The sequence below is a fragment of the Hermetia illucens genome, chromosome 4, assembly GCF_905115235.1.
Source record: "Hermetia illucens chromosome 4, iHerIll2.2.curated.20191125, whole genome shotgun sequence".
NCBI classification, from domain to species: Eukaryota; Metazoa; Arthropoda; class Insecta; order Diptera; family Stratiomyidae; genus Hermetia; species Hermetia illucens.
The window spans coordinates 117,561,741-117,586,095 of NC_051852.1; the positions used below are offsets into that span (position 1 = coordinate 117,561,741).

At 39.6% G+C, this 24,355-nt stretch overlaps 1 protein-coding gene across 3 annotated transcripts in view; it reads right to left on the minus strand.

Annotated features, from left to right (window-relative positions):
• LOC119655609 (solute carrier family 26 member 6-like) overlaps positions 1 to 19,854 on the minus strand; it is a 71,745-nt gene extending 51,891 nt beyond the window's left edge. The window contains exons 1-2 of one of the 3 annotated variants that reach the window (XM_038061566.1): positions 19,571 to 19,854; positions 4,091 to 4,161 (exon numbers count right to left, since the gene is read on the minus strand). In XM_038061566.1, coding sequence (XP_037917494.1) covers positions 4,091 to 4,143 — 53 coding nt within the window. In that variant the 5' untranslated portion in view covers positions 4,144 to 4,161; positions 19,571 to 19,854. Of the gene's footprint in view, positions 1 to 4,090; positions 4,174 to 19,570 lie in introns of those variants that run through there. The other 2 variants (XM_038061569.1, XM_038061564.1) reach the window with 2 other exon arrangements.
• Between the last annotated feature and the right edge of the window lie 4,501 nt (positions 19,855 to 24,355).

Below are 24,355 nucleotides of genomic sequence, written 5' to 3' on the forward strand. Positions count from 1 at the left end.
AATCTCTGTGACTTAAAAATAATCCGGGAAAGAGGGGATTTTGGAATTCGACATCTACAGGAAACCTCACCTCAAATCACGATTTCCACCATAAGATGACGGCATACAACCTTATGATTCCCAGGATGATCACAACACCGCTCAACGAGGAGAGAAGAAATAAAGAAATGAATTACATCCTGGAAACAGCCAAGAAAAACGGATACAACAGGAACCTCATTGAAAATCGGATCAAAAAGAAACAACGCCAGGCCTCTAGACAGCAACTTTCAACACTCTTCCAGGAAGTGAACACAGAATCTAGACAATGCATAACATTAACCTACGGACGCTGAACATCAAAAGGCGGCTACATAAACGTGGAATCTGGGTCACCTCGACCAGCAAACGATACCCACTTAGGACCGGGTTACAATCAGCGAAGAACAAGAAAGAGTGTACGAAAAAAAGCGGCATTTACAAGATCTCCTGCCCAGACTGTCACAAGTTTTACGTAGGGCAAACAAAACGACTAGTCCACACCAGGGTGTTAGAATACTTAAGGAAGCTGAATCCGCTAAAAACAAGAATAACCCACATATAAGGTCCGCGGTTGCCAGACATATAATAGAGCAGGGACACCATATGTCGTTGAACAACGCGAATATCTTGAAAGAGGTGAACGACTGTAGGAGCCTAGATTCCTACGAGAGTCTGCACATTTTCAAAAATTCCCCTGGAGAAAAGGCTAAACACGGCCATGAGCAACAATTTTTCCACCTTGGCGGAACTTGTATGAAGAACTAGGAGAAGAATAGAAGCCTAATTAGGATATTATAATCACAAGAACAGAAGATAATAACACTGAAGAAGGGGACAGTTGGTCCCCGAAATACCAAGTTTTTTAAATTATATAATCCAAACCAGAAACACTTGTCGGAAAGCTACGAGGACTCTGCTGAGTGATCCATAGCAGGAAAAGAAAGAGATTGCAGCCCGAAGATACTGCTTTGGTATACACTGCAATAGTAAGTCCAATGATCACCAATGGGGCGGTAATCAGGGTAGGAAAAACTGCACTCAGCACACAAGCTAGGAAGTTACATCAACTCCAAAGACTGGCTTCCGCGTGTATCAGTGAGGCAATAAGGACATGCCCCACGGGATCCCTGGAGGACCACGGAAAATGTACTTGGAGCCAATGCGTAGGCACACTAGCATATTCTAGGCGGAAATATAGGCCATAGACAGATGTGCTTTCTTTAATTTCCAAAGGAACTATAGGGGGGCAGAACATTGCTATTTTGATTGATAGCCAAGCATCAATCAAGGCACTTAGATCCAACCAGGTAAACTCTAAACTGACATGGGAATGCCTTGGGAGACTGAATACCCTGGGTTCGTTCAACAAGGTTTGAATACTCAGGGTTACAGGACATGTTGGGTTGGAACGCAATGAGGCAGTGGACGAACTACCCAAGAAGGGAGCAGGCACACTTTTACACAACCGAGAACCCGTCTGTTGAATCGGAAACGGGTTCATTGCTATGACATAAAAAAATGAAAAGGAGTGAGGGAGCTATACTGGGCGAGTCCAGGGTATTTATTGAGGGATACGAACCTAGGCGCACTAAGGATTGCTTAAACCTCACAAAAAAGAACCTCCGAATTATAGTGAAAATTCTCACTGGTACTACCACTGCCGGCTAAACTATCACCCTGGGAAGCTAGGGACATCGCAGATTCTGTGCGGAGTGTGATGAATTCTCTATACGTTTTGGGACAGTATCTGGCACTTGCGCAAAGTAGGTCGAGGCATCTAGGAGAGTATTTAATACCAGATGCAAAATTTAAAGATTTGGAAGTAAAAAATATACTAAAATTCCTAACAGTTATAGGCTTGCTTGAGATACTATGATTAATAAATACCTATAACCAGTAAACGGGGCACAACAGTTCTTTGAGGATGCAGTACGATTTCCCCTTGACAGAATGATAATAATCACAATAAAGGAGGACCCCAAGGTAGTATTTTCAACCCCTTACGCTATTTGATATATACTGAAGATTTGTCCACAAACGAGTGCCTATTTACTTCTACCTTCGCTGACGCTACGACAATACTCTGCACATATTCCAATTCTAGTCCTGCATCTCGAGACCCCGAGAATCACATGAAGGAGGTTGTGCAGTGGTTGGCCCGCTGGGGAATCAAAATAAACGAAACAAAATATAGTATCATATTACCCTCACGTTGAAGAGACGAACATGTCTCCCAGATAAGTTTAACGGCGTATCCATTCCTGAGTTTAAGGAAACAAAATACCTATGAATCCACCTAGACCGAAGGTTAACTTAGAAGAAACATATTGAGACCGAAAAGTAAGGTCAACCTGGAATTCAAAAGCCTTCACTGGCTACTCACCAAATGTTCCAAGCTGCACTTGGAATTCAAAATTTTGATATAAATAATGCAGCTACAAAGTCAATCTAAACGTATGCTGCACTACTTTAGGAAAGTTACCTAGTACACTTTGAATTAATACCAAAAAGAAAAGAAATAAAATAGATACTAAACATGCCTTTGGAACAAAGAAATGGTTGCACCCCGCGTTCATATAGTATTTGAGAGAGGTCCCCTTCACAGCATTCGCAACATACAACGGATTTCATAACAAACGAGTAGTTCGAATCAGTTATGTATGACAAATAGACAAACATATAGACAGTGAATCAAATTTCCAATCAAAAATTGCGAACCTGTCCGCATAATTTAAAGGGAATTACTTAAGTGCTGTACAAACTCACCATATCTGGATTTGTCAATGAAGGAAAAATATGCGAATTACAGAGAAATGAAACGAAAATTTTGAATATATGAAAATCTTTCAAATACTTGCTCAGATATGTTATCAGACAGATTGTGGACAGGACCGTGGAGGCCCCGGACGCATTTTCCTATTTTCCCGTTTGTTTCATTGAAATTTCTATTCTAGGTCGTGCAGTAAGGAATCCCCTCCTTTCCAACCCCTCTCGTCAAATCTGATTGTGGACAGTAAAGTCCCATTCAATGAAATACATATGATTACATTATATTTACATTTAGCCAACATACAATTGACACTCAAAAGATATAGTAAAGAATCCAAGGAAATTGGATTTATTCCATTGACGCAGGTTCAATTGTAAAAATAAGTATAGTATCTTCTTATCATTTGGGCTTGGCGCCCCCCTACTATTTAGGAATTTCTATACTCATTTGATTATTATTAAATGTTTACGCAGGTTAAATTAGAACATATCAAAATGTTAAATAGCCATTGAGAATGTCTGATTTATCAATCTCTGATTACAACACCTTACAATTCAGATAAACCTAATTACCCAATCGGGTACTCATTGATTGACTTTGGTGTGCATTTAAAATTAGACTTAAGGTAATGAGTTCGCACTTATTCCCATTATTTTAATTGAAAAGTCATAAATGGATGAGTGCTTGCATAAAAATTGAACTTCAATAACTATTTGACTTAGATAAGTATCATTTCGAAAATAACATATTCAAATGGACAAAAAAATGAATTGGCTATTTCAGGCATACCTCGAAATGTGTGGGCAGTAGATTATATCAAATAATTTAAAAGAAAAAAATCATTATTACAAAAATACCCTCATATATTCACAAAGGTATTCTAAAACCGCCTGGAGAAATTTATTTTTTGATTCAAATCCACCTAAAGGACGAAAAGCCAATTGAAACTGCTAAAAGTTGGAAAACAGAAAAAAACAACCCAAATTAAGACTTAACAATATTTAAGGGAATTGGAATTGGTCATATCATATCGGGAATTCCCTGCATTAATTCATTTCTGTTAACTTTATATATGTATCTACCATCCGGAAAACAGATTTTTGTAATTTCCTATTTGGGAATCAAATGATAGATGACCCTGACTGCCTTACCAATATGTATTTACATAAATGCGTTTTATATTCGCACTACGATATCTTTTAATCCAGTACGTATTATAAAGTGATCAATAAACGATTGATTTTGAATATGTTGATAAAAAAATTAATTAATGTCACATTGTTGGTTTAATGTGCTTACCTTAGTCGTCGACGTTGCTCGACATCTAAATTGTCATTATTATTTCTTTTCATGGTTTTCTTGATGTTTATCTGCAAATAGATATTTATAGGCATAAAATTATACCAATATAAATATCTACAATATTAGGGATTAGTCCGCTTCTAAGTTTAGCATATTCGATGACTATTATAATTTTAAGGCTCATATGTACAGCATCAAATGGAAAAAAACTGTTACAAACATAAAGTTTACATTTATAGACAACTTAATAATTTAACCAATTTATTCCCGGAAGTAGGATAGTGGTAGAAGATATGGAATTTCAGACATTTCACGGATGAAAAGTTCCATTACAAAATCTACATTCACACAGTAACTCATTGTACTGTACTTCAGAGATACCTTAAAAGAGGATAGAAAAGGTATGCAATAGGAAGGGCAACCACTTTAAAAAAAATTGGGTCCTGGGAAAAGAGGCACAAAGGAGGGTATGAGAGGAGAAGCGGAAGATCATCTCTTTCAAACCCGATTGCAAAATCTCGGCAGTTACTTCATCTCCTCAAAAAGTTATGACAATTCAAATGGAGGGAATTTTGGTATCATCATAGTAAAAATTGATTTGTCAGCGCCTTCCTTGAGAAGGGAATGAAGAGAGTATGGAGAAGAAAGGACTTCTAATAATAAGCTTATTGGCAGGTTTATCGTCGCGGCGTGCAAGAGGGGTTATAGAGGAGGGCCACCCCTGCCAAAAAGCTTATTGATGATTCGGAAACAGCCTCTTTTCGACGCGCTGCAACATTTAAGAAGTAGTAATCGCTACGGGTTTTTTGCAGGGGTAGAAAGAGGGGGTCTTTTCATTCTTCTTACATGCCCTTGTACCTCCTGCCTATTCGAGGGTGGAGCTCACAAATCAATATTTACGAGACTACCTTTTAAAGGGGGGGATCTGCCATCAAACCCTCCTTTCTGCCTGCGGGGATGGGGTTCGAAGTTACACCCTATTGTGTTGACATAAAACCAAAAACCCTAATTTGATACCGCCATAACTTTTTAAGGGGGTGGCGGCCGCAAATGTGAAAGGGAGACCTTTCTTTTCCTAGTGTATAGTCTCTCAATCCTCTCTCCTTACCATCATGATATCAAGAATACCTCATTTTGAGGATACATAACTTTCTAAAGGGGAGTGGCCGCCACGAATTTCCCTCTTCATAAACTCCCCGTCGAAAACGAAAAACAGGATCAAATTACGAATGACGTGAACTGTCATCGCGCCTAGTATACGATGTTTCCAAGGCAGTCAGCAGCAAGCGCTATTGCATATTGCACCATAAAATTATTTACAATGGACTTGGAACGAGTTGCCCATCTACATCATTGAGCTTAATTTAGTCAAAGACGCTATAGTGCACCTGTAAAATCGTTTATTGCTACTCTGGTTATTTCATAATTCGCAGATTTTCGACCACTTAACTTACCCCTCAAATATGGTCTTTTGGTCTCGTAAAGTCAAATAATTTTCCTAAACTAACTTGCCAATTAGCAATCCACTATTAGTCAAGTCCGGACCACCACTGCTAAGGAGCCAAGTTGAATGGCAGCAGTGAATACTACAGTTATGTCTCCCTTGGTCGATTGACATTAATCAATATGCAACACTCGCTGGTCTGCGAATATTACTTACGAAAACTATTTTCGACGATTAGCAGCCAAAGGTCTGAAGAGAGAGGATACACCAACCAACGTAGAGCACCAAATCGTAAAATTAGTTCGATGTGTCCGAACTATACGATGGTCGCTTGCACAAACTGTCTACTGTACTATTCGGGCCTACCTCGGAATATCACAACCAAACTAATTTGATCAAAAGTTCAATTCCGGCCGCCTACAAGAAATCCGTGTCCAGGGAATTCCGCTATTCCAAATGTTGGACAGAGATTTCCAACCAAGGCAGAGAGAAAAGCTGACAATGTGCTAGGAATATATGGCACAGTATTCATTACCACCGAATTGAAGATGGTGGGCGGAATCTGACCGAAAGCCAAGAAACCAATAACGCTTTGCACTCAGTGGCGACATCCTCCTATTTAGCGAGGCAGAGAGGAGACGCATGAACAGTCTGGACAGCATGTTCAAAGTCACTCTTCTCTGGGTTCAAGGTCGGAGAAACAATGAACAAATATAGCGGTCTTCGTCCTTCTGATCTCCCTTAGGATATCATTTAAGGTAGCCAAATGTCGTCCATACGTGGTCCGCTGCAACTTCTGAAATTTTATAATAATTTGAATAATTTGAACGTTTTTAGTGCAATCGAAAACCAAGGTCTGCACACTCAGGCAATGACTCTTTTCCGCACTCAATACATACACATGGGCACTGGAGGAGTTTCAATTTGTGAATCTGCTTGTTCGAATTCAAACAGGGCCTTACCGTAATAATTTTCACTGGAGTTTTAATTTTTGCTTCACTTACGTTTCCCTTAATTATTGGGGCTTTAAGTAAAACTTTTTTGTTCGTCAATTGTGTTGACCAGGCCTTGTGCAGGCATATCGGTGGAGGCTTGATACCTAATAGACTAGTAGTTTCTTCTTTAGCTCCTTCACGTTTAGCTCTTTGGTCAAGGGGCATCGCATCTGGCAGCCCGGTTTGCATCTGCTGCTTTGAGCTCTCCGGGGTTATAACTAATTTTGTGTTTTGATTTAATCGCCCTCTTTCCTTGCTAGATATTTTTGACAGGGGTTGACAGTGATCATTTCTTTAACGGACCCATTCTCAGAAACTTCCCAACCCAAAAATCTAAAGAGTTTGCCACTATATGGTGCCTAAACTCCGAAATACCCTCCATACCGATATCTGTTCAAATAAAGTTAATAATAGTATATCACTATAATTTTCAGTAATTGGCTGTAGAACCCCCCTTAAGTTCATCCTAGCACCACGAAATACAGCAATGTAGGCTATGATATAGAGCGTGATTCTACCAAGTTTGGTGGAAATTATACTATTACTAACTAAGTTATATCCGGTCAAAATTGTCACTTTTTTGTAAATTCAAGACTGAGTGTCAAGATCACTTGAAAGTGGATATTCTCACATAATATATGCATATATTAAATGCTACGTACTGGAACAAATGCACACTCAAATGTTTTTATGAAAGAAATACACAAAACTTTTCATATCTGAAGCACCCAGGTGTAGGTTAAGTTCTCCACATTTATTAATAATATTAAACTCCGAGTGTGAAGCGTATTAGGTTGACTGTTATCAATACAGTGCTTTCCATCAAATGATTTATTTAAAACGCTTTCGAAAAAATAGAGGGCAATGGAATTTTGAACTGTACACCCGTCACATAGGGAAACACAAAATCTTTTATACCTGAAGCGTCAAACTTCCAGTTTGCCGACTTGTTTTTAGTGAAAGCCAATTCCAGCTTTAAAGAAGGAAGGGCAGATTCTCGTGGACAATTTTTTGAGATCTCGCCGTAACACTTAGATTTAGCGCAAATGACAAATAGAAACCAGGTTGAATCCTCGGAGATTCCTTTTATAGAAAGCTCAGATATAATAATTGGATCTCTCTGACTCTACACTAATGATCTTTTGTTGAAAAGAATATAATATTGGTTAAAGGTGACTGCTATTGCTCTTTCTGTGTTATCACATAGGAGTAGCACATCAAAAGTGACCCTCACTGCCACTTAAAAGGTCGAAGCCTTCGTGACCACCATTCTATCTATATTTCGGACAAAGAACTTGTCCACCGCATATGCCAGTTACCCAGGGGCAACATCATAGGAAGGGGGAAGTGCCAGTGGATAGGTGACACATTAAGGAAGGCCGACAATTCCATTGCTGGTAATGCCATGCAATAGGACCCATTCTCCCAAGATAGCCGACGAATAGGTCGACCAAAGGGCATTTGGCGAAGAACAATCGAGGAGGAGTGCAGGCGTCTCAGGCAATCCTGGAAGGAGTTTTAGTGAAACGGGTATGATGGTGCCTAGGTAGGTAGTTCAAATAAACGTGCTTCCACTTCATCTTACAGTTTCCTTCGGCATATGGTATTCGCAACTTATCACTGAAATTGGCTCGCCCCAATTACTAAGTTTGGTGCACTATAGGATTGGAAATACCATTATGCTCCTGCATATGCAACGTCATTTGATTTTGAAGTTGTGTAATTGACGCAAAATCACTGGCAATCTGAAATCCTGATATCGTCAGTTGCCAACCAAACACTCCACTGCAAATATATAAATTAATTCAATTAAAACATTCGCTTATCTAGAAGACAAGCGATAAAGTCATTATATCATTTTTGTATTCAGGGAATACAAGCATAAGAAAGATATTATGCATATCTATAATAGTATCATCTGAAACTTAATTCAGAAATAGTGAGGATGCGAGCATGAACAAATTTGGTTCGCAGGGAGCATTTCAGATGACGATAGAAATTGATATATCTGCAATTATAAACATGTGAACGAATTAAAATAAATTCACGCAGCATGAGTGCAAGCTTCACTTATCATGATTGTAAAAGCGTGACTTTCATAGGAGCAGATTATTTAAATTTCCCCAAATAATATAAGCTAAAATCTAAGATAACGCTTGATTAAATAGAATATTTTATGGAGAGATAAATAAGGTTTTCGATAAGAGAGAACGTCGCGATGGTTGAGGAGGTGGAACGCGAGCCTCTCAACCTCATTGTCCTAGGTTAAAATCTCGAGCATCATAGATGTTTGTGGTCGTTTTTGTGCTAGTACAGCATTAACTATTATCATAATGAAAGCACAATCTCATAAAAAATTAAATTAGGGAAATAATAATGAAATAATAATAATGATAATAATGAAAAAAGCTGTGCCCTATGATCGACAAAGAAGTGAATAGGAAAAGTATAACTGCCAAAGCTAAGTATCTTTATGAGCTTCGTAAAAACTGTGAAAAGTGTTAGTTATCATCCATGTAGATGGAAACTCTGTTTGCATGGTTTAATTTTTCGAAACTTGGATTTACACTTGCACTGACGAATTGATTCAGTAGATGATGGAAGTGTATCTTTCTTATCTAAATTCTTGGATTTAATTGGCACAAAGTAGATATATTAATATAGAATAAGTCAATATTTGTCAGGAGATTTATTTAGAAAACACTCTGTAGAAGCGTGACTGCGCTTCCGACTTAGTTGTGACGTTGGGTATCATTCATTCTTTCTTCATTCGCACAACAATCGCAAATTTTCCTTGTATGTCAAAAGCGGAGACACTGTTCTTAAATCAAAATAAAGGATAGTTTCGAATATATCAGAAGCGAAATAACAAAGAAATAAACTAAGGCTTTCGAGCAAGAATACTATCACTATTCGCCCCTGTCATACTCTATAATGCTAAACACTGGCCTCACGGTAATGCAGGCCAAGATGTTGCTTAGGATCAGTGGCGTAATACGCCATGATGATAGTTGCACCGAATTGCGAGAGAGACGTCTTCGATAGTACGGATGTATTACCCCCGTTGAAAAGAACTCACTTACTAAGATGGGTCTGAGCATGGTAGGTAATCGATGGAAAAATATCAAATAGTCGACCGAAACAACGATGGCTGGATATGCTAGACGGTAATTTGAGAACCTCTAAACTACCCCCAAATCATGCCTATGACCAAGAGAGCCCCGGGAGCGTGAGAAAGGCTGAAGAAAAAATAGGAGATTTAGCACATACGTTAAGATTCTACTGTGCCGCTTCAACATCATTATCGTAATAACAATGATGTGTACGGTCTGTAAATTTATGAACGCCACGTTGGGCGCCACTAGTAGAATTTCCTTTTCTATCCTATACCAACACTGGTGTACATAGTAAGGTCTCAATGGTGGATCCGACGAAGCTTTCATGAAAACTGGAAAGAAAACGCCAGAAATCCTTCCAGGAATCTACTTTCTAGATGCCAAAACAAAAGTTATATGACGAGGTTCAGTTGGATGAAACAATTCTAAGCGAGCAGAGGCAACCGGAAAATCTTCAACTCGATCGTGACATCGTTTCCGTGATATATGCATATAAACTAGATACTTGGTCTCCCACTCCCATCACTTTCCATTATCAAGTCACCGTATATGATATACCAAGTTAGTGCTTATTTATGGGGGTGGTATGGTGGGCAAAAAAGTAGGTAAAAGACGGGCTGTTAAGACCCTGTTTTCGGTCCATATATCTGCATTTCATATCCAAGAAGATCCCACCCATTCTTACCCTGGAAACACTGCTGCAATTGAAGACATGCCACTCAAGTACTACTTCAATTCCAAAACCGAAACCACGAGAATTAGGGAGCGCTAGAATCTTTGGAATTGCAACCACCTAAGTAGTCGCATAAAGTGGTACACAGATGGATTAAAGACAGAAAGCGAGACTAAGGCATAGACACATGAAGTGAACCCAAAACAAAACATGTCACAACCCCTACGTCATCATACCACTGTTTGTCGTATGAAGATGTATTAAATAAACCTATGTACCAAGGAAAACTTACGAAGGAAGTTCAAATGTGCTGAAATCCGTGTTCTCACTAATATTCACTCGGCGTTAAAAACCGAAACGAGGACATTGTTAAGTTAACACGAAAAGAGGACAAAAAGCAAAAATATGCCCCGTAGGCGAAAAGGCCTCGATAAGCATCTTCGCAACTAGAATGGAGAACTTTAATGACAAAGGGCAACTCATGTCACCCATCTTTAATTTTATCATACATGCTCTGCAGCCCCTTTTCCATCACGCAACATTTTCAGACCGAAATCTGTTCTGATTAGTGCCCAGCTAGAAGCTCGCTTAATTTCCAAATTTACCACAACTATGAAATAAGCGATAGAGAAGGAGCACTTTACAACCATTCAAGGACCTCCTACATTCAGTCTCGCCCCTCCTTTTTCACAAATAACTCTTGAAACTCCTCGAACTAACTTCGAATTTTCTTCGGCTTAAAAAGCTTGCACACAAACTATTTGAAAATTATGTATAACATCGATTTTGATAGTTTCATGGGATCAACTGGCCAAATCTTCAGGGCGTTCTTAAGAATCGTTGTCAGAATGGAATAAAGGTGGGCCTGACTGAGTCGCTGTCAAAACAACTGCAACACGGCATATTTCTATGTTGAAACAGGCAACTTTAAAGCAGAAAACCTTCAATCCGGAGTTGAACCAGACCAGCATTAAAAGCAATAAGTAATTTCTGATAATGAAACTGTAGATGGATAGCACATGGCTTCCACGAGTACCTGAAGGACAGGACAGGATGTTTCAAGCGTTAGGTATCCCAAGTACTATCAAGATTGATGCTAGCATCGCCTGAAATATAAATATATAAATGTATTGATTATTCAATACCCTTATATTCCGTCCATTAAAGTAAATAGCTTAAGAAACTTGGATTCGTTAATGTTTACTTTCAGCGTGACCCTGAGATAGTAGAGATGTTTACGGAAAGATGACATAGTTCCTTGTTCCTCTCCACGCCCTCCAGTCTAGGCATCATACCAAAAAGGCCACCGATAATGAAGAGGGAAGTATCGGTGGCAAGATGCATTCCTGGTGGAGTCCGCTCTGTCTTTCATATTCCTCTGAGATATTACCTCGATGCAGCACTGCATACCCTATAACATATCACACCTCTCTGATAATATTTATTACAAAATTTTCCTCAGAATATATCTCCTTCGTAAAGCATTGCCGATACACTCATTCTTCTCAATACCGAAAGCTTTCTCAAAATAGATGAAGAGCAGATGGAACGGCAATCTAAACTGCGCATACTGCTCCACAATGATACTAAGGGTGATATTATGGTCGGTACAGGGAGAATTTGGGGACAAACTCACATGCTCTGGTGCTCCTTGATATGTTCGAGGATTACTTTAGCTATTTTCTAGCAGAAACCACGCAAACATCTCTCTAATCGTCGCCTCAAGGCGGGTGCACTTCTTTGGAATTTGAATTAATGTCCCCTTCTTCTGCTCCCTGGGGACGATCTCAGACTTACAGGATTTACAACTGAGTGAAAGTAGCAACAGCGGCTTTACTCCGTTCGAGTGCTCAATTGCGTCGCACTTATCCCCGTTCGCAGTCATCAATAAAGTCATCAGTTCAGCGCCTCCACGTTTCCGCACTAAGCTAAGCCTTGTGGCGAACTTTGGGATGAAGCGGGCAAGTTCATCTACGCCAGAAATGAAGACACTTTTGATGGCGGTCGACCGCTTTTATTCACAAAAGTCGGACTGCGGACTGCGGAGACGGGCTGTATTGACTTTAAGGAGCCATCGCTCTTTTCCCATAAGATCCAACACAGTAACGACACGTAAGTGAATATAGGCCACCACCAGATGATGAGCTCTTTCGAGGCCGATGTCAACAAACCCTTTGTTAAGCAGATTCAGAAGACAGTTCACACAAAACTTTTTTATATCAAAACGAGAAGGCACGAACTTCTCCACGCGATTCCTGACTGTGAACCAGTTTCGGTTTTTTATTGGGGCTCGTGGCCGCTGCACTCTTTCCGGTCGATGGCACGCTGCACATTAGCCTATAATTAGTATCCGCCACAACACTCCGCCATCATTGTCTCGCGATATGGTCGATCTGATTAGATACTTCTTGCCGGTCAATCGACACCCAACTGAACTTATAGCAGGCCCTATGCACGAAAAATGTGCCCCTGACGAAGAGCCGATGACTAGGCGGTGAAAGTTTAGGAAGTCTACAAACCCTTCACCGTTGATGTTACCATGGTCAAGACTATGCCTCTCCACCACAAGGCCGAATTAGTTATTCTCAGAACCCACCTTGGCATTCAGATCACCCATCACCATCACAGCGTTACCGTTAGGAAGTCTCTCTTGAACTGAATGTAGTTGCCCATAGAAACAATTCCTCTTCTCTATACTGAGAATTGCGATGCTCCTTAATTTATTTTTATTAAGATATCGGATTTGGTCCTACAACTGCTTTCACATTGGCTCTAACTAGAGCAATCCGAGGGCAGGATATAAGAAAGCCCAGAACTTTCGAGTAGCAGTGAAACTTTTGTTGGTACTTCGTTTGTCATTGTGGAAAAATTGATAACCCCCGCCTATCAAAGTATTGTAGAAAACATGATGCTGCTACTCGCAACTAAAAGAATGACCCCAGGAGTCGTCAAAACATGAACGGAGCAAATATTATAAAGAACTGGCAAAGAATAAAGTCAGAGTTCTACAGTGATTTTTTTTAACATGCAACTGAAAATTGTGATAATACTAGATGCCAACGATAAAGTGAATCAGTTTTAAGAGTCACGTGAAATTACCTGTAGAAAACCCAATTGAAAAATAAAAGAAAGCTAAGCTCCAGATAAATATTAATCATCGACCATGCTAGCGACGAACTTGAAAATAATTTATCAATAATGTGACTATTATCAGTCATGATAGCGAGCATTAAGCTTAATACTAATTTTAATGTATAGCGTTAATTTTAAAAATATGGTTATACCATATTGATAATAACCTTAAAAATAATGTAAAAATTAAATTTTAGGTTATTCAGTAGTCATTGCTCGCTTTGTTTCCAGGACCATTAGGCGGTAAAACCAAGCCCGGGATCAAAATTATAGTAGTATAGTCCCTATTGCCCTTTTTTCATAGAAATTTATATTCCGAACCCCGAAAGTCGGAGAGAACCACATGCCCCCCCCCCAAAGGAGTTAAAAGGAGTTAACAATATAACTGAACCTCTCAAAAAGGCTCGACTCCTAAGAAATTGGAAGAAGTGGGAACAGCCGACGGAATTATTGGCAGTGCCGAACAAAGAGGATAGTATCCGACAAGGATGACGATATGATCAATCTCTCTAAATGATGTGATCCGTCATACATGGAAATTCTCAAAGGGTTTAATGCAGATTCAAAACTCTGTAATTTGGGGAAAAACGAGGGCCATATTAGACGGCCCCAGAAAGAAGACTAATTTTTAAGCCTAAGTGAAAAATCCTTACAACAAGAGGCAAGCAAAGGGATGGTCACCATAAAGTGAAATTACATAAAATAAAAATGAAAATATAGGAAATGAAAAAGAAAGAGATAGAGAAGATTAAAAAGAAGAAGGAAGTTTGCAAGGAAGAAAATGGAATTCAATAGCAAATGGCTGCTCCTAGCAACACAGAAAATACGGAGCAGCACGCCACCCGAAATAATAACGTATGTGGACTCTTAATCGGAGCAACTAAAGGAAAGTGTCGGGGAAAATGTTCAGCACTCTTAAAAGTTAGGAGGTCATGGTTCTAACGTCTGTATTCACAGTGACCACCAGGCAATTTGTATCGTAATAAAAGGGGAACCCATCACCAAAAAGAGTTGTCACAGAATACTAAATAGGCTGTCCGGATACTTGAAGTCTGACTTGCACCGTAAAGTGGCAATGCGAGAAAAGGAATCCTTGTGGATGACGGCGCCTTCTGAAAAAAAATACTGACACTATATTCGCTGACTAGCAAAATAGCAAAGTCCGAACAATAGTTGATCCTAGGAAGAGTGCCATGTCTCCAGTTACTATTAAGAACTCGAGAAAAGCCGCAGGTTTTTTGGTATTCTCAAAAAAGTTTCGAAGCCGCTAGTGAAGACTAAATTTGCCTTATTCCTCGACACTTGAAAACCTTGTTGTAAAGAAATGGGAAAGCAAAAGTTTGTATTCGAAACCTGGAGACACACCCCCGCGTTGAATACAATGGGGAGGATGATGGAAACAGCAGTCTACAATGGTAATATCCTGCTGGAGCACCACAATGGCCTCCGATGCACCCTCTAAACTCTGATTGTAATATTTGTGTTAGTGAACCTGGCAAGTTACATGGTAAATCACAGCAATTTCTATGCCGGGTTCTCCTTGAATGTCAAAAACTTAATTCCATGAACTAGACCCAATTACTTCCATTCCCAGAAGAGGCTACGATTTTCAGCTTTTCACGAAGATAGTAAAAGTCAGACTGCTCCTGAATGAGGAGGACGCGAAAGCAATCTTGATCATAATTTGTCAAATAGTTACCCTTCCAAAGTGAAAACTGGAGGACATAAGATCGTTTCTGCTAAAACATCAGTGCTAGTGGTAGCGGGAATAATTCTAGTCGACATAGTCACGTAAGAAATGAGTGCTGCCCTAGACAAACCGTATACATACGTGCGTAGAATGCAGGAATACCGCAAGCCGAATTTACATGATAGATAACAAAGCTCGCGGGACGAGTCCTCGGCGAATCGGCGTAGATCTATTCTTACCATTAGGGAATCGATCGCTTAGACGCTAGAAACTACTTGAGAAGACAAGGTGGTTTCTACAGACAGTATTTGAAACGCTTTAGATTGGATGCCCTGGATGCAGTAGGTTAAAAGGAGATAAAAACATCCGATGTTTCATTGCCCGAGAATTGCCAACGAGCCAGGGCCCTGATAGGGAAGTTGGAAGATACTTAAGTAGAAAAACACTGCTTTTTAGATGCGTCTCCAATTGCAATGAGCATCTAGGGAAGGCAATGGGGGAGATTGCACAAAGCAATATGTAAATGGTAGGCCCGTCGGAGCAACACTAGAGAGACAGGCGGTATTAAATAGGTACGATTCCCACACGTCCACACTCCAAAGTTGAGACGATACAGTTGATGTGGAGACGGAAGTAAAAAAATGAACAAGTCGGAAATCCGAAGCTTTTGTGTGTTGTGATAACAAAATGAAAGAACTTATTACTTCCTGCAACACTTAATCTGATTGGCAGCTAGTCGAGTTCAGCTGTATAACCCAAGATGCCTAACTAAAAGGAATCTTGACTACAATGGGATCAAATGCTACAATTGTGCGGCAGTGTGCAGAGCCGAGTGCATAAAGGGATCCGTTCAAAACCTTGGTTATTTGTAGATCTTCCCCTATGTATGAAGCAACCTTCGTGACTCATCTCACTCCTTCTCTCTTACAAGAGAGAAGAGTTTCATTACCCCCCTCCCCCCCTGGTTATATTCAAAGTAAAATTAGAAGCTGCCAAAGCGTTAAGCTCCTTAGTTTGCTGTGTAGCACCAATTGATGATGAGTACTACGGCATATGTTATTGCTGGAATGATACCGGCCAACATTCTGCTCAATAAAATGATATGCATCCTGAATATTTAACTTGATCTGTCAATCAGAAAGGTAAAGGATGCCGAAAAAGAGGTATTAACAATCAGGTGGGAGCTATAATGAGGACAATCAGAAAAGAGTAATTGAACCTAGAGACTGACTCCGTGGATCATGGTTTGGACACAAAAAATACATGATGAGAACGTAATCTTACTCAAATTTTCATTGGTCCTGGGGACTCCCCAAATACCTGGTGAGATACATGCTCAGCTGGATAATTCACCCAAAAATCCCAGCTGTGATGATGTCTCGGGTAACCAGGATTACGTTTTCCTTCATTGACCCAAATTCACGAAGAAAAGAAGTAGACTGGAAGAAACTTGAGGCTGGACAGTGACACTAGAGTACATAATCGTTGACGAAGTGCCCGTGTCCCTAGAAAACTGGGACCGTCAACGACACGTTTAGGTAGGAAAAAAGAGGAGGCTAAGAAGACTGGATTGCAAGAGCAATCGACAGGCGGATCACTTATGACTTTACCAGCATACATTCCAACCTCCAACGAAAAACAAGTTGGAAACCGGTAGTTTGGCACTTCAGGTATGAAAGGTTGTGTTAATTTTTTAAGTAAACTTATTTGGGTAAACGATGATTACATTTACATATATATCTCTAAGCGAATATTACATTCTGCGCGTTACTCACATTTTATCTCTTAGGGAGTAATAATTTGATGCGAAAGAGGCATACTACTACTATATTATAAATTTGTGAATGATAGCAGGACGACTTCCATCAAACTTTCCAGTTTTATGTTTAATATGAAAGCCTACACAATTACAACACTTAATGGATCTAGGATGAACTTAATGAGGGGGGGGGGGCGGTTCACAATAAATTTTCTAACTATAATATAATATTATTCACTTTATTTGAGCAGATATCATAACGGAGCCTAGATACTGATTTTCTAATTTTTCAGAAGGGTCGTTTTTGAAAATGGGTCTTTGAAATAATGGACCCCTTTTGGACTCTATATGCGTGAGGGTTTATAGTTCCAACCTTTATACCAAAATCAATGCCGATAGGGTCGTCTCTGAAAAAAGTGCGTCAGATATACAGACAGACGGACAGAGAGTAAGCTGATTTTACTAAGGGTTTTTTCAACAAAACTTTACCAAACAGTTAACATATCTGAGTGAGGACTCGTTAGCACTGATGAAGGGAATAAGCGGTTCCCGAAATATCGCTATTTGCAAGAATAAATATCTACACCGACGAAAAAGAAACAACAAGTTTTTTATTATTTCAATTCTGCAATATGGAATAAATCATCGAGACCATAATCAACACACTGGCGCAACAATACTTTTTACCCATTGTTACAGAATTTTCACTGGAAGGAGGACCATACTGCGACTCAGACGCGGCACACCTGTAGCATCCTGCAGGGTTCCGTCCTAAGTCCTCGATTGTGGATAATTATTAGCGACGGAATAATGGCGATTCACCAACCATTGGCTTTGTGGATGATATTAGGATAGTAATGGTAACAAACCCCAAGACAAGATTTATGCAAGCAAAGCAGTATAGCAGATCAAATTTTCGTTGAAAACCGCTGATCTGACCTTCGCACCAAATGAATGTCGACCTCTGTATTGTCAAAAGTATACAACTAGAGAGTTTAACCGCAGGATAGCAAATGAAATAGAGCTGTTCTCGTTGGGCCTAGTGCATCATTTTGAACATTTGAAAATGAATTGAACAAAACCACGTTGAAGCGAACCAAGAGAGGATACAATTTTTGAGCGCACTTCACGGAGATCTATATCGATTTGAATATGACTATCCACTAATATAGTGGAATATCATGTAAACATTGTGGACTATGTTATATTTTTTGCCCAAGATTTATTAGAGCAGGATAGCGGAAACGGCGCTTAACACCAGAAAATATTCTAGGGTTCATACTGTAACGAAGTCGTCACGATCCATTTGCCAAACGTTAAGACCTGAAGAATTCAGAAGAAAACAAGAAAAGAGAGAATCACCATAAGTCTCAGTTAAGGATTGATCATCATCATCAACAACTGATCCCCTGTCTAGGCTCGCCTTAATGAGGAACTCCAAACATGCCAGCCTTGCAGACGCACTATTTTGATATCCCTAATAGCTGTCTAGCGTCTTGGCCTACGACATTGTCCCATCTGAGGCAGGATCTGCTACACCCTTTTTTTACCGTAGACATTGCCAAGACTGATCCCGGTTTTCCTTTATATGATAGTGGTTAAGCAATACATTAATGAAAGACAAAGCTGGTAATTATGCCATACAAAAGAATTCACTTGCCCAAGTATGTGGAGCAGAGCAGTGAAGGAAAAGTGTAGACTTCTCAACAAGTTCTAAGGCGAACAGAAAAATATTTCCAAAAGCCGACAGCAATGACGCGTAGAAAAGGTATGCCCCATATAGGAAGCAATGGCAATCTACCTTTATGTACAATTTCAAAAACCCACTTCCAGGAAAAATACTAGTTCAACATCGTGACAACAAAGCAAGGCAAAATGAAACATAATTATTAATAGATGATGTTGTTTTTAGCAGGTAATTAAGACCGTTGAAAACAACAGATGAGTCGTCTGCTACCTGTGCAAGCCCAACGTGATTCAAATGAGTTTCATACAGGGTCCATTTACTATTGTAGAAGAACCAGAACGTAAACAGCAGGATAAGCATTACATTTTCTCTTTGGAACAACCACTGTAAATGCGCATAATGCCACAAACAAAAGAACGAAGATAAGAAAATTCCGGGAAGGTTTTAGTTACAAAATGGTTGTCCTGAAAAAACCCCCCACCCCCTTAAGTCCCATGACCTTTAGACAGAAATCCTTGATATTATTCAGAAATGATGTTCATCTACATTTTATAAATTAAGTCAAAGTTAGATGCAAATATTAGTCGAATCTAAATAATATATGTTTGAAAATGTCCTCAAGATTAAGGCGAAGTAATGTCTGTGCCAAACAATTTGTGTTGCATTACTCATTTCACTCTCGAAACATTTCAGCCACCATATCAGAATTTCAGTTCAAGCGACTACATCAAAAAGAGCTAATTTAGGGCACTGATATGGTAGCTCTACCTGTATCTTTCCAAGATTACTGTTATATTCAAGAAAAAAAACTACAAGTACAGCACTTTCATTTCCGCAATTTTACATTGATGTGCAGACAAGCCATGATAACCATGGATATACTCAGCTAATAGATACTCAAGTAAAACACTGAAAGGGATATATACATATGTATTTATAATAATATTAGTACTAATATGTTGAAATATATTAAAAACTCACATTTTATCGTGATCACAACGTAGGTAAATCTTTCAAAGTTATGAACACTTATAAAAAAGATAACTCAATCACAAAAACTGTCCAACTCACAGAAAATTATAGTTTCAACCCCGAACTATTTCAATATTTAGATTCGAACGAAATATTATAACTTTCTTCTATATTTGCAAAATAAGATCAGTTAAACACTTTTTCTTACTGCAATACTTCCGGGTTAGCACTCGATAAGATTTTTCGGAATTAGCCTTTGAATTCGGCTCTATCCTGTCTGCGACTGCTCTCTGCAAGCTTTGAAGTCTTTTATAAGATTCGCCGAATATATTTCATAAACATCTTATCGAATCTGTTTTCGATTCACCTTTTTTCGGTTTTATCTTAGATGTACACAAATTTGATATTATCACTATATTTACATTTTACGTGTGATAATCTCTTTACACTTGAACATAGTAGATAAAAGCCCACAATGATCATGTTATATTTCCCAAGAAGATACACAGTTGCAAAAACATCAATGAAAAGTTTTATTTGCGACTGTGATTTTCGTTGAAGGCTTATAGGGTTTAGATAAATCGGTAGGAAAATAAAATATTTATCATTCTTGAATTAATTGGGAATAGGAGTATATACATAGGCATTAGATGCTGTATATACTTTAGTTATGAGTGGAGGCAAAACTCTTAGAAAGATACTGACACCCGGGTGGCAGCAGGGTGTGGGGTCCACGCCCACTAAAGCCACACCTACTTTCTCCCTGCACCTAGCCCTAGTATTACTTTGGGAATAGATTCTGACTTGGATTAGTTTGGCACACACTCTAGTTTTCGTATCTCTTTTGTTTGTCCAATTCTCCTCTGAATTCAATATCTCATCAATCAAATTCCTGGATATGCCCATATTGTCCATGACATTATCCAATCTCTTCCTCTCCTCTATGGACCTCTAAATCAACAGACAGACAGACGATTAACTAGAAGTAATGCAAATACTTCCAACAACCACTGGGTCCTAAGGAATTGTACCAGGTAGTAATTCACATTCCTGTGCCTTTGCTCAACCTACTACTATTGTACAGGATCAATGTGTTAATCCATCCGCCTTTCTCAGAGGTGACCCTGCAGTCTTTTGTTATCTTCCATAGTGTTGCTTCCCAATGGCTTTTCAGGGAGTGCTCAGTAGTGTTTGTTCTCTTTCTTTCCACAAGATAGAGGGTCTTCTTCATTAGGCGGTATGAAATGTTCCCGGTAAAACAGAACCCACTTGTAACAGGTTAGATCGCACCACCCCAACAAAAATAAGGCATGATCCAAGTGACTATACGAAATTATTCTTCTTTAATATTCTTCTTGACAACAATCATGGCCAGGTCGTCTAAAAAAAAAACCACCGCTGACTCCTCAAAAGGTCCGCGCAATAAATAGCACATCACGTTCCTAAAAAAACTGTCGTAATAAAGTACTCGTTCTACCCTTTGTCCTTCTTGGACCATAAGGATCTCTTCGAGGAGTAGTTTTCAGCTAGGAAAACCAATTTTTGCCCCAGCCTCCCAAATTGAAAGCATTTTTGAAGTCCAACGTCACCACCGTTCAGCAATTGCCGAATGTTACCATATCGCCAGGTAAGTCCTTTGCGATTACATCAGCAGTAAAATCGGCCATAGAATAGTAGGTCGTTGAAACCCCCACCAGGGCCATCGATGAGCCGCAAAGGCTAATTACAAACTCCCTCTCCAACGTCTTTCTAATGTCGTCTAAACGACAGGATGATAAGAGGAGAAAAAACGAAGTGATGTTTAGGATTTCAGATGAGACGAAATAGGCTTTTCCACTATCCACGAAACATGAGTATTGTTGTCCCAATTGGGCATGGAATTAGCAGCTAGTATGAGAACCCTGCTCAGGACCCCATCCAATTGCAGAGGATTGTTGTTTGCAATGCATCCGCATATCTGCCCTAACTCCTTCTCAATTACTTAAGGTTCAACTTCCCGTTAAACTAGAACCTAAGATACATCCTCTTCTCTCTACAAAGTTGTGGCAAATGATAAACCTTGTTCGGCATTCCGGGAAAATTTTATATTTTTTTGATTTGCTAACTATAAATAAGCTGCACCAAGAAAATAGTATATAGATTGGAGGTGATGTAACATTTACCAAAAAATGGAAGAGCCTTTTGGAAAACTTGAAACCCCGATCACAGTAATACTGAGAATTTCCGGTAAAGTATTTACACTTTTCTCCGATTTTCGACCCTTTGGCCGTAGATCTGCGATATTTCGTGTTCCAGACATCGTAGCATACAAACTAAATGTCACGAATCTGAGCTCATCCTTCAAACGAAGTATCGCCAACAGGTGTCCGATGAATTTGCATTTTTGCAACATGTGATTTCACTTTTCTTCAACTTTTCTCCGACATCGCAGCGTGAAAGTTCTTGTACCTTGTGAATCTGATCACCCTCCCCTTTGATGGAGGTATTGCATTTTTAGCCATTTCTGCGACCCGGCAATCGTAGAAATTTTAAATTTTCTTGGATTTTTCACAAGTTTCGACTGGAATTTGGTGACCTTTCCGACCTTGTAAAGTAAAAATTCTTGAATGGAAGCGCGAATCCAGACCGCCTCGTCGTCCGAACGAGGTATCATCCACAGGAATCTGACGCATGTGAATTTTTAGCCATTTTTACAATCCGTCGGTCGTGGAAATTTCCAACTTCAACTTTTCCCGGATTATCCCGCGATCACTAGTTTTGGGAAGAAAAAGCCCTGCAAATTAGTATATAGGTTAGAAGATTCAATAGATGGTAAAATGGGCCAAAAGGGAGAAATTTTTTGAAAAATTATCAACGCCGATATCTTCATTAATGTTGAGCATTTCGAAAAGGGAATTTTGGATACAAAAATACGTACAAAGTATTGAGATAACTCGCCTGTCCTCTCCTTTCAAAATCTATCGAAATATGTCCCCCTCCCCTATCCACGGTATACCGAGACCCTTTCTGTCGTGTTGTGAAGACTTCTTCCCTTATCAATACTGCCAGATCCAATCTCGAAGAAGATGGTCATATATTACATCGCACGCGGATAGGCTCACCAACTGAGCACTTAGCAACAACGATCGATTGTACTCGACCCCCCGCGAAACGAAATAAATTCAACAGAACACCAATTGTGAAACGCCACTTCATCCAGGTTGCACTGAGACGGTGTTGAACGTGGTGCTCGAGATCAGTTTTGCTAGATTTTTTCAACGACATCTAATGTGTTATCTTTGTCGGCCTGTCGCAGGAGCTGTCACCAGGACAGTGGAGTAACTCCAATTATACTTTATTTGTCTCCTTAACTCATCTCGGCGTTTTACATTTACATGTTCTAAAAGAGTCTCGTATCGAAATTTTAAAAATTTGTTTGTATTACCGCTGAGAGTTTTCGCAGTTTAGCGTCTTCCCCTTTACTGCTTGCCCACTAAAGATGTTGAAATTTGATTTGTTTCTCATTCACTCCGAAGCCCATGATAATTTCTTACTTTCAAAAAAATGCTCTTCAGCTTCCTGATTGACTTCAATTACAATCTAGAAAAAGTATAGCGCCTCATGGTGATTGTCTCTTAGCACTCTCAGACACTTTTGGCGCTATTTAAATATTAAGCTGAAACCCTCCATATCTATCAATTTCTGCCTTTTGGAATTCATAAACTTTACCCCCCATGGCTAAAATCTATGTCCTTGTTCTGTTCACATAAGCACATGGCGATGCTCCACCGTCTTCTTGCTCTGGCTTTTGCAGGTCAGTGTCTGCGAGAGTAAAGATAAATTTACCACTGGTATTATCTACTGGAACCACCTTAAAGCTGCGTATCAGTCAGGATGATAAATTTCGCCTAATATGTAACCATACTTAGGGGAGACTCGCATACATCGGATCGAAACGAAGCTTCCTTCCTGTTCCTATAGGGGGGGGGGGGGGGGGGGGGGGGGGGTTGCATCCTTATTAAGATCTCCCTCCTAGCACATAAGTTGTAGTCCCCACAGAAAATCAAAGATTTTTAAAAGCGCTGCCACCTAACCGAAGAGACTACCGCGTTCAGTGTGGGCCTGATCGGAATAATTAATTTGTACCATTTCAAAGGAAGATCCTCAATCTAAAAGAGTTTCGCCTTCTTTCGTACTGCCTTCCTCTGTCACCAGCTCTCCATGTTCACGATGTTCAGTCCGTATAAGTCCGTTTTCATATACCGGTATCAAACTATTCCGCATTACCAGCTTTCCTTACTGTCGTTTTTTCTAGCAGAGAAAGAGAGAAAAACTCCGAGGCAGGCTTTAGGCTGCAGTGTCTCCGCGTTAGTGACTGAAATTTCCGTCGGTAGTGCTTTCTATTTCCGTTTTCTAGACGATTTAGTTTTATTTTAATTTTATCAAGATGGGTCGCCGACGTCGGATTCCCTACTTCCCCCTTTTTTGTTGACTGTTATGAAAGGCCTAAATTTCTCCATAGGGGTTTAAAGCCTCGTGATTGCATCCAAATCAGGCTTTTGATAGAACTTAATGGTGACACCGATCACGACGAGCCAACTCTGCTTGCGAACGGAACAAAGGCTAAAGAAAAAGAAAAAGTGCAACAATATTGTGCGAAGAGATGGAGGGGCATGGTAGCAGATATATTTCCGGAAGCGGCCAATGCTCACGATTTAAAAGGGCGTTAGCTGCAATGTGAAAATGGCGTGGGGTTAATTAAAAAAAACCTCAACCATTGCAGGATTTTCTTCTGCAAATCACTTCCGAATTCAA